A 13962-nucleotide genomic window follows, 5' to 3' on the forward strand; every position below is an offset into this window, starting at 1 on the left:
CTTTTTACTTAGCCCTGGTCCCCCACCTCCTTCCCTTCACTTCACACTTATCGTTTCGTTGCACACATATGCTCCACTTTATATTTACATATATCGAATTTTTATATATGTCTTGTGAAATATGCCAGACGAAGAATGAAACGGTCCTGAAACAGCTGGAAAATTATGCAACAGCGAGGAGATTGGGCACATTCACATTCTGTACTGCAAAGTTGCACAACAGACCAAGTTTGTTACAAGTGAAGCTGGGAGGTTTTTATTTTTTCTCCAGGGTGACAGCTTGCATGGTGGAGTAGGCTTTCTGCAGAAGGCATTTTCTCAGGAGCCTCAAACTCCCCTCGAAGGGAGAGGCAAGGCTGGAGCTGCACTGGGAGCACAGAGGCTGCAGCCCAGGGGAGGCTATCGAAGGGCTGGAGGCAACTCCAGTGGTCTGGTGAGGTCAAGGCCAAAGGTTCAGTGAGACTGAAGTCCAAGGTCCAGCAAGACTGAGGCCCAGTTTCTAGTGAGAGAAGGTCTGGCCTTTTGGAGGCATCCATGTCCCTGCTGCCTTGTGCTGGGAAATCCTGGGGACAGAGAGCCTCTGATGGATCTGGAGCCAAGTGGTCCCTCACTGCCTGCTGCTCCCAAAGCTCAGGGTCTTCGGCTGCCCAGCACCACCCTGGTTCTGCAATTCTCAGGTCTCTCCCATGCCCCAGGAAGATTCAGGAGAGTAGGGCCTTGGGCCCTCAGACCAGGGCTGGGTCATCCCTGGAGCCATCAGGCCCTGCAACACTGCTTGGCTGTGTACCTCGTCTGTGTCTCACAGGTTAGAGCCAATGAATCCTGCAACTGAGTTCAAAATCTCCATTGCCGACATCCAGTGGTGGGGGGAAGGCTTTACTATGTATACATTAAAAAGATCCTAGGGTCTCAGTCAACCTCAGGTATAACAGGGTGACCGATAATGTAATTTGGCTGCTCAACAATTTAAGATAACATTATGGTCAGCAGTGACCTTCTGTCTGGGCTCGGTCTGACAGCCTGTGTGGAGTAGGGAGCCTGGCACGTGCTGGAGGAGGGACTCCCCATCAGAGGGTCTGTGGTGCAGGTCAGGATGAATACGGACACCACAGCACAGCCCCATGGGGAAGGGAAGAGCCTCTGTGAAGCTGGAGCCCAGCCCTTGGCACAGGGTTTGAATTTACCCAGAGACATGGGCAGGGCTATTGGGCTCTCCCCAGTAATGATGGGGAAAATCAGGGGTTCTGTGCTCTGAGGGGGACTGAGAACAGAAAGCCTGTTGGGGGCTTTGGCTGCCCCAGCAAGCAGGCCAGTGGCTCCTGGGTGAGCTGGCAGGTCCTGTTCACGGCCTTCGTGGCCAGGGCAGGCCAGGACATGGCAGAGCCCGTAGGCCGGCCAAGGCTGGGGACCTGCTACAGTGTGGACCCTGCGGAGGGTTGCTAAAGAGTCTGGGGCTCAGCTGAGAACTTGGGCTGCCGCGGCCACTCAGAACGGAGATGGGAATTGCCGTGGGGGAACAATGCTGCTGGACTCATTCAGTTTCCTCTTTCTCATTTTCAGAAATGCAATTAGGGAGGCCAAGGCCCTGCGTGGGCTCTGGAGCAAGTGTCTGTGTATCTGGGTCTGTGCGTGTTTGTGGGCTGGGGTCAGCGTGCGTCTGTGTGCTTGTTTGTGCACATGTATCACTCACTACATGTATGTGGCACTGTGTGTGTGTGTGTGAGAGTATGTGTGTGTGCATGCACACGTGTTCATAGGTGCAAATGAACACTCTTGCCTCCCATCTCTCGGGACAGTCGTCTATCAGGTGCCTCGAACTGGCTTCCTGCTTTCCATTCATATGAACTTGTTGTCAAGTCCCCAGACCTTGAAGTGACAGTTCTCCTGCGGCGCTCCCCAAACCCTGCACCCCCAGGTCCCCTCCACCTCTGCTCCCAGTATCCCACAGTAGCAGCCTGTGCTTTCAGACTCATCTTTGGAGGGCCCTGTATTCTCAGCCAGGGGGAACAATGTTGGTGGGCAGCAGGGGGCCAATGGTGCCAGGTGGGGACCATGAAAAAGAGTGTCTTGCAAAGTTCCAGCAACCTGAGGCCCTCGTGGAAGTCCTGAGTGAGGATAGCAGAGAAACCTGGGATGGGGGAGGGGATGCAAAGGCAATTTGTGCTGGAGAGCTTCCCCCATAGGCTGCAGGTGCCTCAAAGGCCATGCAGGGGCTGGTTGAGCACAGAAGCCCTTGTTCTAGCCTCCCCATCTGAAGAAACCAGAGGTGGGCCCTGCAGTGCAGGGTGGTGGCCCTGATACCCCCTTAATGAAGCCAGCTGGGTGGAGACCATGACGTCAGGAAAGCATCTAAAGGCTGTGCTGCCCCTCAGATCCGGCTCAAGCCTGCCTGTGGCCTGCCTTACGGCCTGCCTTACGGCCTAGTGTGGCCAGATGTGCTTTTTTTTTTTTTTTCCAAGAGAAGCGAGAGGTGCATATTTTAATGAGATATCTTTTGATTCTTTAAAAAATCTTAGCAAATAGTTTGAGTTAACAAACAAAACCCTGTGGGCTGCTAGTTGGCAGCCCCTTATGCATCAGTTATGATACTTGACTTTATAAGCACTAGCTAATGACTCCACTGCTTTAGGCAAAAAACAGGGGCTGATAGGAAGGAGGCTCCGAAGGCCTCAGAGGAGCACTCAGAGAAGCTCACTTTGTGGGTGATGAGTTCTCTGGCTCTGGAGTGAGTCATGAGGTCTGGTCTGGCTCTGTCCCTGGGGGCTATCATCTCTAAGGCTCAGCTTCTTCATCTGAAAGTGGGAATGTTGCATTTCCACCTGGTGGGATGTAGTAAGGATCAAGGGAGGTAGTTTATTTAAGAGCTCTGCTAATTCACCAACAGACCTGCGGGCTTGCAGGGAATACTGTGATTGACAAAACACAGCCTGGTACATAGAGGTGCTTCCCAAGGGCACACTGCCCCCGGTGTCTTCACTGGGAAGAGGAAACTGTGGGGCCCATGTTGGCCAGTCATATTTGACCAGGGCACACAGGGATGGTCATGGGACATGGATGTGTGAGATCCTTGTCCTGAAAAGGGAGCCAGGAAGCCCCAGGACTCACCATTGTCCTAGTGAGTGCTCCCAGCTCCCAGAGCATTTTGAGATGAACACGATCTTGCTTCATTCTCCTACTTAAATCTCCCACTTAGAACAAAATGCAACCTGCAGGCCAAGGCCCTGCCTCATCTATGATCCCCTGGTTGCCTCTCTCTCTTCATCTCTTCCTTCTTTCACTACCTTCTGGCTTCACCACTCTTCTTTCCCTGGAGCAGTAAAAGCTCTTTCTTGCCTTAGGGCCTTTACGTGTGCTGGTCTCTCTGCTTGAGATGTTCATTGCTTAGATTGCCCTTTTCTGGTTACTTCTCTCTGATCAGCTTTCAGCTTTCCTCCATCTTCCTCTCCCTTGTCCCATGCATTCTATATCATGAACCTCGTTTTATTTTCTTCATAGCATCTATCTTTCAAATTTATCTTATTTTTTTAAAATTCACTCTGCAAATATTTACTGAGTGCCCACTATGTGCCAGGCTGTTTTTTGTCAATCACAGTATTTCCTGCAATTCTTCAGCAAGGTTCCTTATTAGGCCATGGCATCCCAGTCACCCATGTCCTGCAGTACAGCCAAGGTTTAGTTCTAAAGTCAGTGATGATATGAAAAAAGCACGTGGTCAACATACTTTGGAAAATTTCCAATCCACACAGCTTTGCATCTATAGGCCAACGCTGAACTATGCACAGCTGGGTACAGGGAGTGATGGAGAGCAAAACTAGCTAAGGTATGGAGGGCTTCATATTGTGTTAAATCATTTAATTCTCCAAGCCACTCTGTGAAGTAGGTGATATTACACTGCTCATTATACAGTTTAAGAAACTGAGGCATGGGGAGGATAAGTAAGTTTCTCAAGGTCACATGATTGGAAAGTGACTGACAGAGCCCGAGCAACCTGTCGCAGGGCTGCTATGAGGAGTTGAAATCAAATATCCTGGAGAGCCATCATGAAATTCCCCTCCCAGCAGCCCTCAGGGAGCAAGGCCTCCACTGCCCAGGATGGCAACACTGACAGGGTATGGGAGGGAACACTCTCATTAGGAGATCTGCCTTGTTATTCTAAAGTAATACCTATGTTTTCAGCTGCCAGTGTGAATTGAGGGCTCTCACGTTCATCCTGCATTGAAAATGAGGGTGTGCCAGGCCCCAAGCTCTTCCTGACCCTGGGAGGAAGGCGTGTGGTCCCAGCTCTGCAGATGAGGAAACGGAGAGTGGAGAGACTGGGCACCATGTGAGATCACAGTGTGCAAGGGGCTGGAGATGCTCCATCTGACTTTTGGGAGAGAAAGTCACTAGACTCAACAGCTCAATTTCAGGCCTGATCCTAAGGGTGTTGCCACTGTGCCAGAGACAGGTGGCCAGGTCTGGGCTAGAGGGCGTGGCAGGGAAGAGGGGCAGATTCCTTTTCCTAATGAGAGGGTAGATGGAGCGATGACTGCTTTGTTGTGGGGGTAAGGGAAAGGAGGGGCCTCAGATGCCCCTGGGGCCCAGGAGGGAGAAGAGGTGCCAGATGTGAGCCCAGGAGGCTGCGGGTGGGGTGGAGGTGGGGGCTGTGAGGAGCTGGGTCTCTGAGACACCTCGATGGAGATGCCTAGGGGTTACTGTATTTACAGGTGGATGGACCTGGCTGGGGTGGTCTGTGAATAGACTCTTGAACCCATGGGAAAGGGTAAGATTGCCCAGGATGGGTGGGGCTGGGACATAGGTGAAGAGGAGTCATGTGTATGAAGAGAGAGTGGCATCCATTGGGACTGGCCCTGAGGAGTGGCCAGAGGCTTTGGGGACAGTGTGAAGGGTAAAGCCCTTTCCTGAGGGGCAGCCTGGAGCCAGATTTGTAGAGAGCATGCAAGGGATGATTTATTTTACCCAAAACAAAAAAAACCTTTAAAACATTGCAGAAAAGATACAGGTATATCTCTCTTATTTATTTATTTTTTGAATGATCAAAAGATGGGGACACTAATTTGCAGGGCTCCACTTTAAATATCCTGCAGACTTTGTGTCGGGTCTCAGCATTTCTTCAGAGGAGGAACCATCTGAAACTGGGAGGGAGACAGTCAAGAAGCACCCTCCTGTTAGCGATGGGGACTTTGCTAAGGGAGAGGCCTCCTAGCACCCCCCGGAGGGGCAGAGGGTCCCCAGGGAGTCTCCAACAGCAGCAGTAATGGCCAAAGGCCCTCAACCCTGCATCCAGAATTTCTTCCCACTGGGTCTTGGCCTTTGGATTCCATGGTTAGTGCTACTGCCAGCCCCAGCCAGAAGCTTTAGCCTCTTTAAGGCCCACATCCTAGATGCCGTGAACCCTGCAGGGTTAGGCAGGACTGCAGTGGAAGGAACTTGACAAAAAGAGAAGGCAATCGAGAGAGAATAAAGCTCTGGAGGCCAGGGATCCTGGGGTTTAGCAGGGCATTGGCCAGGGCCACCCGTTGACATGCCCCAGATTGTAAGTGAGGAAATGTCCAGTTAAACTTACAAAGGATTTGAACACAAAATACCACAATGTAATAGGATTGTGTCCTTCACAAGTTACATACAGGATTTATATGTAAAGAAATTAATTCTCCAGGCTCTGTAGATGATGTCATCTGGGAATGGGATAAACAAAAAGTCCAGTGAAGAACATAGTCTTTCAACAGACGGGGTAAGCCGGGGACTGTGCCATGCTCTCATTTGGACATAAGGGCAAGCGAAGTGCTGGGGGGCATTGGGGCTGACCCCTAACATGTTTCTGTCCCAGATTGTTACACCCCCGCCCCTTGTCAGCAGCTGGTTCAGCAATGGGCATGTGAGCCAGTCTTGGCCCACAGATCAGAGGGGAGTCAGCTGGTCCAACTGGGAGAGGGGAGGACACCTGCATGTGGTTTGGTCATCCTGCTACCTGGTTGAGCTCCGGAGCTGTCATACCCGCAGACCTCCTGCATTTCCTTATGGTTTAAGCAGGCTGGGTTATTTGCATCCAGGGGCATCTTAAGGGACCCAGAGGCCTTTCTCAAATGGGAAGCCTGGACCAAATGTCCCTCCTGACTTCTGTGAGAGGCCAGACACAGCTAGACCCTGATCCAAGTAGACCCAGCACCTCACTACCTGCCACATCCAGACATCTCCTTGAAAAATCTTGGGCCTTGCTGTCTCTCTGCCATGTTGAGCACTTGTTGACAGTCACAGATGGGCACTGAGCTTTATCTTTCCCCAGGTCGTTACTGCTTAGATTGAGCCTGAGCCTCCAGCTTGTGTCTCCCTGTAGAAGTGTTGAATGAGCCAGGATCCCCAAGCCTCCAAACCTCAAGCACCTTGCTTTTTACTTCCAGGCAGAACTGACTGCAGTGGGGGTGGGACACCTCTGTGTGAAACATGGCAATGAAAACAATTGTTGTCTGGACACCACCTACATTTCCTCTTTTGCCTGACACAGATCCCTGTCCGGGGATGCTCAAGAAACTGCAAGAACCACACCCCCAAAGGCCACCTGGCCACCATATTCTGCTTAATTAGCATTATTGCTTACCAAGGCCGTTCCTGGCCAGAACTCTGCCTGTGCATCTGACGGGGCCACTGCACCCGCTGTTTGCCAACAGCAGAGGGGGGCAGAACTGCTGTCTTCAGAGGCCCTTTGACAAGGTCGCCAAGTCCTCACGGCTTGTTATGCTCAGCATACGGGTCCCCAGAGGACTAGAAAAGTCTAGATCCCTTCCCACAACCCCCGGGAGCTTGCTTCTCGGGAGAGAGGGCAACGAACCCTCACTACTTCCATCTGCTTGTAGCCTGCAGTGCGGGCAGGTCCTGCCAAGGATGGTGACCTCGTCAAAGGGCAGAAGCACTTCTAGTTTCCATGTGGCCGCCAGGGGACAGGAATGGCTCTGATGAAGTCTGTGCTGGCACATGTGGCCCGGAAGTCAGAGATGGGCTGAGAGCCCCGCTTCTCCTTTTCAGAATAACGCAGGGCACTGCTCCCACCAGAGAGCTTGGGCAGGCACAGGGCAAGAAACGTTTCTTAACGTTCCTGCTTGGAGGCATGTGTGGTGATTTATGACACCCAAGATGACCAGGAAATGTGCCCATCTCTTTCTGCTCCTCACGTTGTTGGGAAGATTTTAAAGGGACTGGAGGGCGCAAGCTCACCCTGAGTTGTTCTCATCCCTTCCCCACAACATGGGGCTGTTCTAGATCAGCGTTGCAACTCATCCTTCAGGGATCAGACTGGTAACAACCATGAACAAAAGGCAGGTATAGGACAATAGGGAGTGGTAGGGACTGTCAAGTAGGAGCGTGAAAGCCAGACCTAAGGACACTCAAGTTCAATTAAAATCAAACACACATGACATGCACTTAATAAGTGTTCCAGCTGAGTTTGTTCTGTGGTCCTTGGGTTGTCTTTGGGATCTAGACTGAATAAGTAGACTTGAACAAAGAACCACTGGGGATTTCTGTGTTCCACTTTCACCTGAAGTAGAAGAAGGGGGAACAGAGAGGCAAGCACCAGTGGGTGGGGTAGCCTTTTCCAGAAGAGGAATAAGAGAGATCTGAACCATGGAGGTTTGAAGAAGTAGGGGTGACTCTTGTTTTTTTTTTTTTTTTTTGAGCTGAGGACAAGTGATCAGGAAGCTGGGATGAGTCCACAAGGGCCCCCCACATGGAGGATTCAACCATAAACTGTGATGCATGTGTGCTTGGTTCTTCCATTCAGCCTAGAGGGGTGTCATTGTAGGGACTAAAGATGGGATGGTTAAGGGCCGTGGTCTGCCTTCCACTCATGAGGGGTCTCTGTCTGGGTGGAGCCCCAAGAAGCTGGGAGTAATTTGGGAAGGAACAGTTGCCAGGAGTGACTCAGGAGTGTCAGAGAGACAAACCTTCTTTCCAAAAAGATATTCTAGAGCTGGTTTTCCAAAGTGTGCAACATAATTTTGTTACATGGACCCATCAGAAAATATCATCAACTTGCGAAGTGAGAGAGTCGGTCATTTTCAATTCTCCTTTTGTCCTTCTGATTGCATCAAAGGAAAGGGCTTTGCTTCTTCTAGTCTGTCTCACCACTTTTCCAACACTTGTTAATCAGCTTCAGCCTCCGTGCCTTTTGCAGGCAATAGTATTTACAATTTGATAACAGCTTTTTGTTTCATGTATTTATTTTTGGCAGTTATCTTTGATTTATGGCAAGATGTTGGCTTTCCCATTTACGGTAGTGATTTAAAGTCTCCTTTAAAAACTTAAGTACAGTATAAAGAAATAATGGTGGTGGTAGGAGGATTATGGTAGTCACCATAAACCTGGCAGGGAAGGAAGTGAGGTAGTAGAACATCACCCTCATCAAATAGGTGAGGCTGCTGCTTGGGTCTCAGTCATCTTTTGAGGCGGATGAAAGCATGACAGCCACAGGGGGAATGAGTGGAAGTGTCGTGGATTCCAAGACAGCACCTAGCTGGACCCAGCTCTGGGCTGCCTGGCTTCCTCAGCCTTCAGGGTTCGACCCATGCCACTTCTTCTTCGACCCATGCCAAGTCCTCCAGGATACCTGGCTCTGGAGTCATCTCTCTTCCCATACACTGATCCCCATCCACTTTCTCTGGAACCATCAGAGGTTACAAAAGTGGATGCCTTCTGTGGGTAAGGGAAGGGAACCTACAGCAACCTGCAGGGCATTTGCCCCACTTAATGGCTGATAAGCAGAAATGCAGGCCCAGTGTAGTCACACTTTCCAATTTCTCAAAAGAAGTCAGAAGTCTAAATTCTTATGTGAAATGTTACCATTTTTAACACTGACAACAGATGTTCACCATGCCTGGGGGCTGGATCCTGTTTGGGCGCCCTCAGGGGTCACAGAGGAAAGCTTCCAGGTGAAGATGGCCATCAAGCTTCAGTGCCCTCTGAAAATGATGGGTCCTGAAAATGATGGAACTGAGAATATGAAATCACAGCTAGAGCAAGTTGTGTAAGTCATGTGTTTTACCCATAAGACTGGGCCCTTCTGGTGGGCAGGGAGGGACCTGAGTCATCAGGCCCTGCCTGACCAAGGCCAGCCCCAAAGCACTGGCCACACAGGCCTGGGGCAGAGTGAATGAGAAAATCCAAAAGGACAGGTGTCCACCCTCCAGGGAAGTGAGGCAGAAGTCTGGGGTCACATAGCAGAGGTGTTCCCACAGACACATGCTTGGGAGTGGGCTCCCAAGGGGAGGGAAGGCCATTGTGCTGGGGGACAGTAGACTTGGTGGGACAGGCAATGAGGATTGTGCTGGAGAGGAGTCCAGCTGGGAATGGGCTTTGACAGCAAACTGGCTCCAGGGTGGAGAGGGATGCCTTGGATGCTGAGTTGGGAAAGGTGGGCAGAGTGTAGAGAGGCTATTTCAGGCAGAGCCTGGGGGTGTGCAAAGACCAGGCGTCTAGACTCCCATGTAGGATTCAGGACAGGTGAGGGAGGCAACCTGACTGAGCTCTAGCAGGTGGAGCCCAGGTCTAGGTGGAGGAGACTGTGCTCGGAGGCTGCAATGGAGGGTTGGGGAGGCAGACGGAGGGGGAGAGGGACTTCAGGCAAAGAGGAGCTGGAGACTGAGGGAAACTTGCCTCTCTCTGTAAGGGTAAAAGTTGATCTTTGGGGTGGCTCTTGTGGTGCATGCACCCTCCTGGTAAAACTGTTTTTCAGCCTCTGGGGTCTCTAACTGGTCAAAAGGCCTGGCTCAGCCCCATGGACCAGTAATCAGGCCTCCCCACCCCTTCCCAGCTCTGCTCCCTATCCTGCCCCAGGGCGCACAGAGAGGGAGAGGCGGCCCCTCGCGCCCCAGGGCTGACGGTTGGGACCCGGGTACTCCGAGGACTCTTTGGGTGGGGATGCTCGGGCGGGCTTTAGCTCCTCCGAGGTTTCGCGCCACGAGTGCGCGGGGCGCCGCAGAGGGTGGCCAGCAGCGGGGCTCTCCCGACCCGGCCCGCGGCGTTTTTACGCCGCCGCCTCGGGGTGTCTCTGCTTCGTTACGAGCCGGGAACCGCGGCGGCGACGGCGCGAGGAGGGGAGCGGGCGGTGGCGGCGGCGGCGGCGGCGGCGGCGGCAGCGGCGGCCGCGCCAAGAAGCGCCGGGTCACCGCAGGCTGAGGCGCCCGCCGTCCCCGCCCTCCCCCTCTCTCGCCTTCTCCCTCCCTCCCGCCTCCCTCTCTCGCTCGCTCCTTCCCTCTCCCCGCCTCCCTCCGCTCTCCCCCGCCCTCCTCTCCGCGCCTCGCCTCCTCCGCCCCGCGCCCTGCGGTGCTGCAGCTGCGGGCGGCTCCAGCTGCCCCCAGATGTGGGCTGGGCGGCGCGCGGGGAACTTTCGCGCCGGCTGCGAGTGCGGGGCCCCGGCTGCGGTCCGGCTGCCATGGATCCGCCGGCGGGAGCCGCTCGCCGCCTGCTCTGCCCCGCGCTGCTGCTGCTACTGCTGCCGCTCCTGCTACCGCCGCTGCCCGCGCACGCCCGGCTCGCCGCCGCCGCCGACCCCCCAGGTAGGTGCGGCGCGGCCCTCACGCTTCGCGACCCCAGTCGGCCGGGCTCCTCCCCGCCCTGCGTGCCTCACCGCCCCCTCCCCAGGCGTCGTCCAGCCTGACTTGGGCAAACTCCGCGCGCCCCGCCCGGGGCCAAGTTGGCCAACTTCGGGGCCGGGTTGGTCGCGCAGGGGGCGCCCTGCGGCGCACCTGGGCGTCTCGGGTTGCGGGGAGCCTCGGAGCGCTCGCGGCTCCCGGGACGCGGAGCGTGGAGACGGAGGGCCGGGAAAGCCCCGCGGCGGAGAGCGCAGCGCCAGCCCCAGCGTGTCCGGGGGAGCCAGGGAGAGGCTGCGCCCCGGCTCGCGTCCGGGGACGCTCGGGAGGAGTCGGGTGCGGAGCGCGCCGCCTTGGGCCCTGAGGATTGGCTGGGGCGACCCGGAGGGGATCCTCGAAGATCTGAGGGACCCTCCTTTACCCTCCCTGCCCTCGGGCACGCGGGGAGGGTGGCCGGCAGCGGGCTAACCCGGAGCTGTACACGGAGGACAGGCCGCCAGTGCCCGGGGGAGCCGAGTCCTCGCCGCTCCGGAGGCGAGCGGTGAGGGCAGTCGGGCGGCGGGGACTGCTGAAGGGGTAGAGGCATACGGGTAGGGGGCCAGCCGGGAATGGCTTCGGAGCAGCCCCACGTACTGCCGAGGACGGTAGGTTCAAGGGGTGGAGGATGCTCTGACCGGGCCGTCCCTTGGGGAACTGCGAGGAGCCGCGGAGCCCCAACCCGGAACGGGGCAGGGTGCAGAGCTCTTGGCTGGGCGGGTTCTAGAGGCGGTCGGCCCGGGGTCGGCGGGGGTCGGGAGTGGCGGCCCTGTTAACGCCCCTTCCCGGTTGGAAGAAGGCTAGTTTCTGGGGGTTGCCTAGCGGAATGCCCTTCCCTTCGCAGTGGGGGAGGGGTTTGTGAGGATGCTGGACTCAGTGGCGGGGCCCTGGGGTTCCCAGGTCTCGACTGGTCTAACGTCCCTTCCCATTGCAGGCTGGCCCCAGGGGCACGGAGCGGAGCGCATCCTGGCGGTGCCGGTGCGCACTGACGCTCAGGGCCTCTTGGTGTCCCACGTGGTGTCGGCGGCGACGGCGCAGGCTGGGGTACGGGCCCGCAGGGCCGCCCCTGTCCAGATCCCGGGTTTCTCCGGAGGCAGCGAGGAGGACGCTGGCGGCCGCCTCTTCTACAATGTCACGGTCTTCGGCCGAGACCTGCACCTGCGGCTGCGGCCCAATGCCCGCCTCGTGGCGCCCGGGGCCACGGTGGAGTGGCAGAGCGAGTCGGGCGCCACCCGCGTGGAGCCCCTGCTTGGGACCTGCCTCTACGTCGGAGACGTGGCCGGCCTGGCTGAAGCCTCCTCTGTGGCGCTCAGCAACTGCGACGGGCTGGTGAGTACGCACTTCTCTCCCTTCTTTCTGTCCATTGCCCTCTCCTGGGCTTTGGAAGCTGTTTATCTGGGAGGCCCCTGGGAGGGCAAGGCCTGTATTAAAGACCTTCTCTGCACCCTTGTGCTTAGGGACCACTGGGTGCAGACTGAAGGAGTTGGCTCTAAGGCAAGTTGTTTCAGTTGGACCGAGAGGGTGATTTATGCAGAGGGAAGGCCACATTTCCAAAGCACTTATCAAGTAGCAAAGTGTGGTCTCCCTTATGCCTGCAGGCACAGGTCTTCATCTTGCATCCAGGTGTGTGTATATCTCTGTGAGTGCGTTCGTCTGCACATGTGTTTTGGAATGGGTACTAGTATCTGAGTACCTGTGTACTTGTGTGAACATGTGAATGTGCCATTGTGTCTTGTCCATGTGTGTATCTGCAGGTTTCTGTTCATTTGTGTGTCCGTGTGTGTTGCTGTGCATTGTGGCATGTGTGACATTTGTGTGGGGGCATGTGTGCTGGCAGTTGGTCGTCTCGTTTCTGTGTGTGCAAATGGTGCCAGCCTAGGGACCAGGCAGTGGTGCTGAAATACCCAGTTATCCCTCTGCCCCCTGGCTGACCGGGAACCACTGATTTTTATGCTGTGGTTTCCTGTTGGACTTCAGCTGGTTATTTGAAAAGTTGGTTTTCTTTCTCTATTTTGAGCCAAGGGGAGCATTTGGAAATGCAAGCTCTGGTGCCCATGGGAAGGCCCTGAAGGACAGGAGAGGCTGGGGAGTGGGTCCCTTTTGGGACTGCCTGGGCCACTTAATGTGACCAGAGCCCTGGGAAGTTCTCCTGCTTCTGAGGGCCTAGGGGGACCATGGCCTGGCATAAGGGGTCCTTGGAGGAAGCCTGAATCAATGCTCAGGGAGGAGGCTGACATTGGCAGTGCTCCGTCCGGCCACCCTGAGGCCTGACACGTGGCAGAAGCCACTGCAGTTTTCTATTTTGGATTGGGTGTGTGGTGGTCAGGCTGGCTGTGCTGGCCAGACATCTGAAGCCGCCCACCATGGGTTCCATTCTAATTGCTGCTCAGGGGACTCCTACTCTTAGCAAGTGGCCTCTCTCCCAGTCCTGCTGGCCCCTAAGCCCCCTGTCCTCCGTCTCGCCCTGCAGGCTGCAGAGCCAGCAATTACACGGAGCCCCACAACCGCTGGCGTTCTTTTTATGGAGACACAGGAAATGTCACTTGTTGCTTCGGAAAATCACTGCCTTTGGCTGGATTTAGTTAGAACCTGGGTGTACTGCAAACAACTGTAAATGTCCTTGGAGGAGTTGGGTTAACACGGTGCAGCCCTTTATATCCTTGTTGCCTCTGAGGCTGCCCTGGACCTCATACGTGTGTCTCATTTTACACTGGAGGTGAATTTCCTAAATAAAAGGAAATTGGTGCTGGGGGCTCGGGGGGGTGGCCTGGGCTGGGGTGGGGGAGTTGACATGGAGGTAGTCTGTTGCTGGGCCAACTCCTGTGTGCTAAGTAATACTTGATGGAGAGCATTTCAGGGAGGCTTTGTACATGCATCGTTCATTCTGTGATTTGTTTGTTCAGCCAGCACCTCCAACCGCCATTGTCCACTGTGCTGGTCAGAGATGTAGCTGGCCTGGTGCCCACCTGGGGCACACATGCTCAGCTGATGGGCTGGGGCCCACTCTGGTCAGGGCTTGGAAAATGTGCTCCTGGCGGCTATTTGAAGAATGAGTTGCCGGGGGCAAATGCACATAGAGAAGAGCATATGCAGAGAAGTACCAGGTGTGTATCGGCTTGGTCAGAACAGGTGCAGTGAGATGTCACGTGTACTGGACACACACCGGCAGAAGTGCAAGACACAGCTGGAGAGAAGACTGGAGTTGGAAGAGGGACTGGCGTCTACCTGAGTGGCCTTGAATGTTGTCAGGGAAAACTGGCCTTGAGATAGTGGGGCAGCATCATTAGTTCTTCTTCTCTTTTTCCTTCTTTCTTTTTCGCGTGTGTGTGTCTGTTCTGATCTT

At 54.9% G+C, this 13962-nt stretch overlaps 1 protein-coding gene across 1 annotated transcript in view; it reads left to right on the plus strand.

Moving 5' to 3' along the window:
- The first annotated feature begins 10341 nt into the window (after positions 1-10341).
- The window catches only part of ADAMTS2 (ADAM metallopeptidase with thrombospondin type 1 motif 2), a 247111-nt gene continuing 243490 nt past the window's right edge, over positions 10342-13962 (plus strand). Inside the window, exons 1-2 of the mRNA XM_030844679.3 lie at positions 10342-10550; positions 11554-11948. Of these exons, the coding sequence (XP_030700539.1) occupies positions 10427-10550; positions 11554-11948 (519 nt within the window). The 5' untranslated portion in view covers positions 10342-10426. The remainder of the gene's footprint in view (positions 10551-11553; positions 11949-13962) is intronic.

This window comes from Globicephala melas, chromosome 3 (genome assembly GCF_963455315.2).
Source record: "Globicephala melas chromosome 3, mGloMel1.2, whole genome shotgun sequence".
Lineage (NCBI taxonomy): Eukaryota > Metazoa > Chordata > Mammalia > Artiodactyla > Delphinidae > Globicephala > Globicephala melas.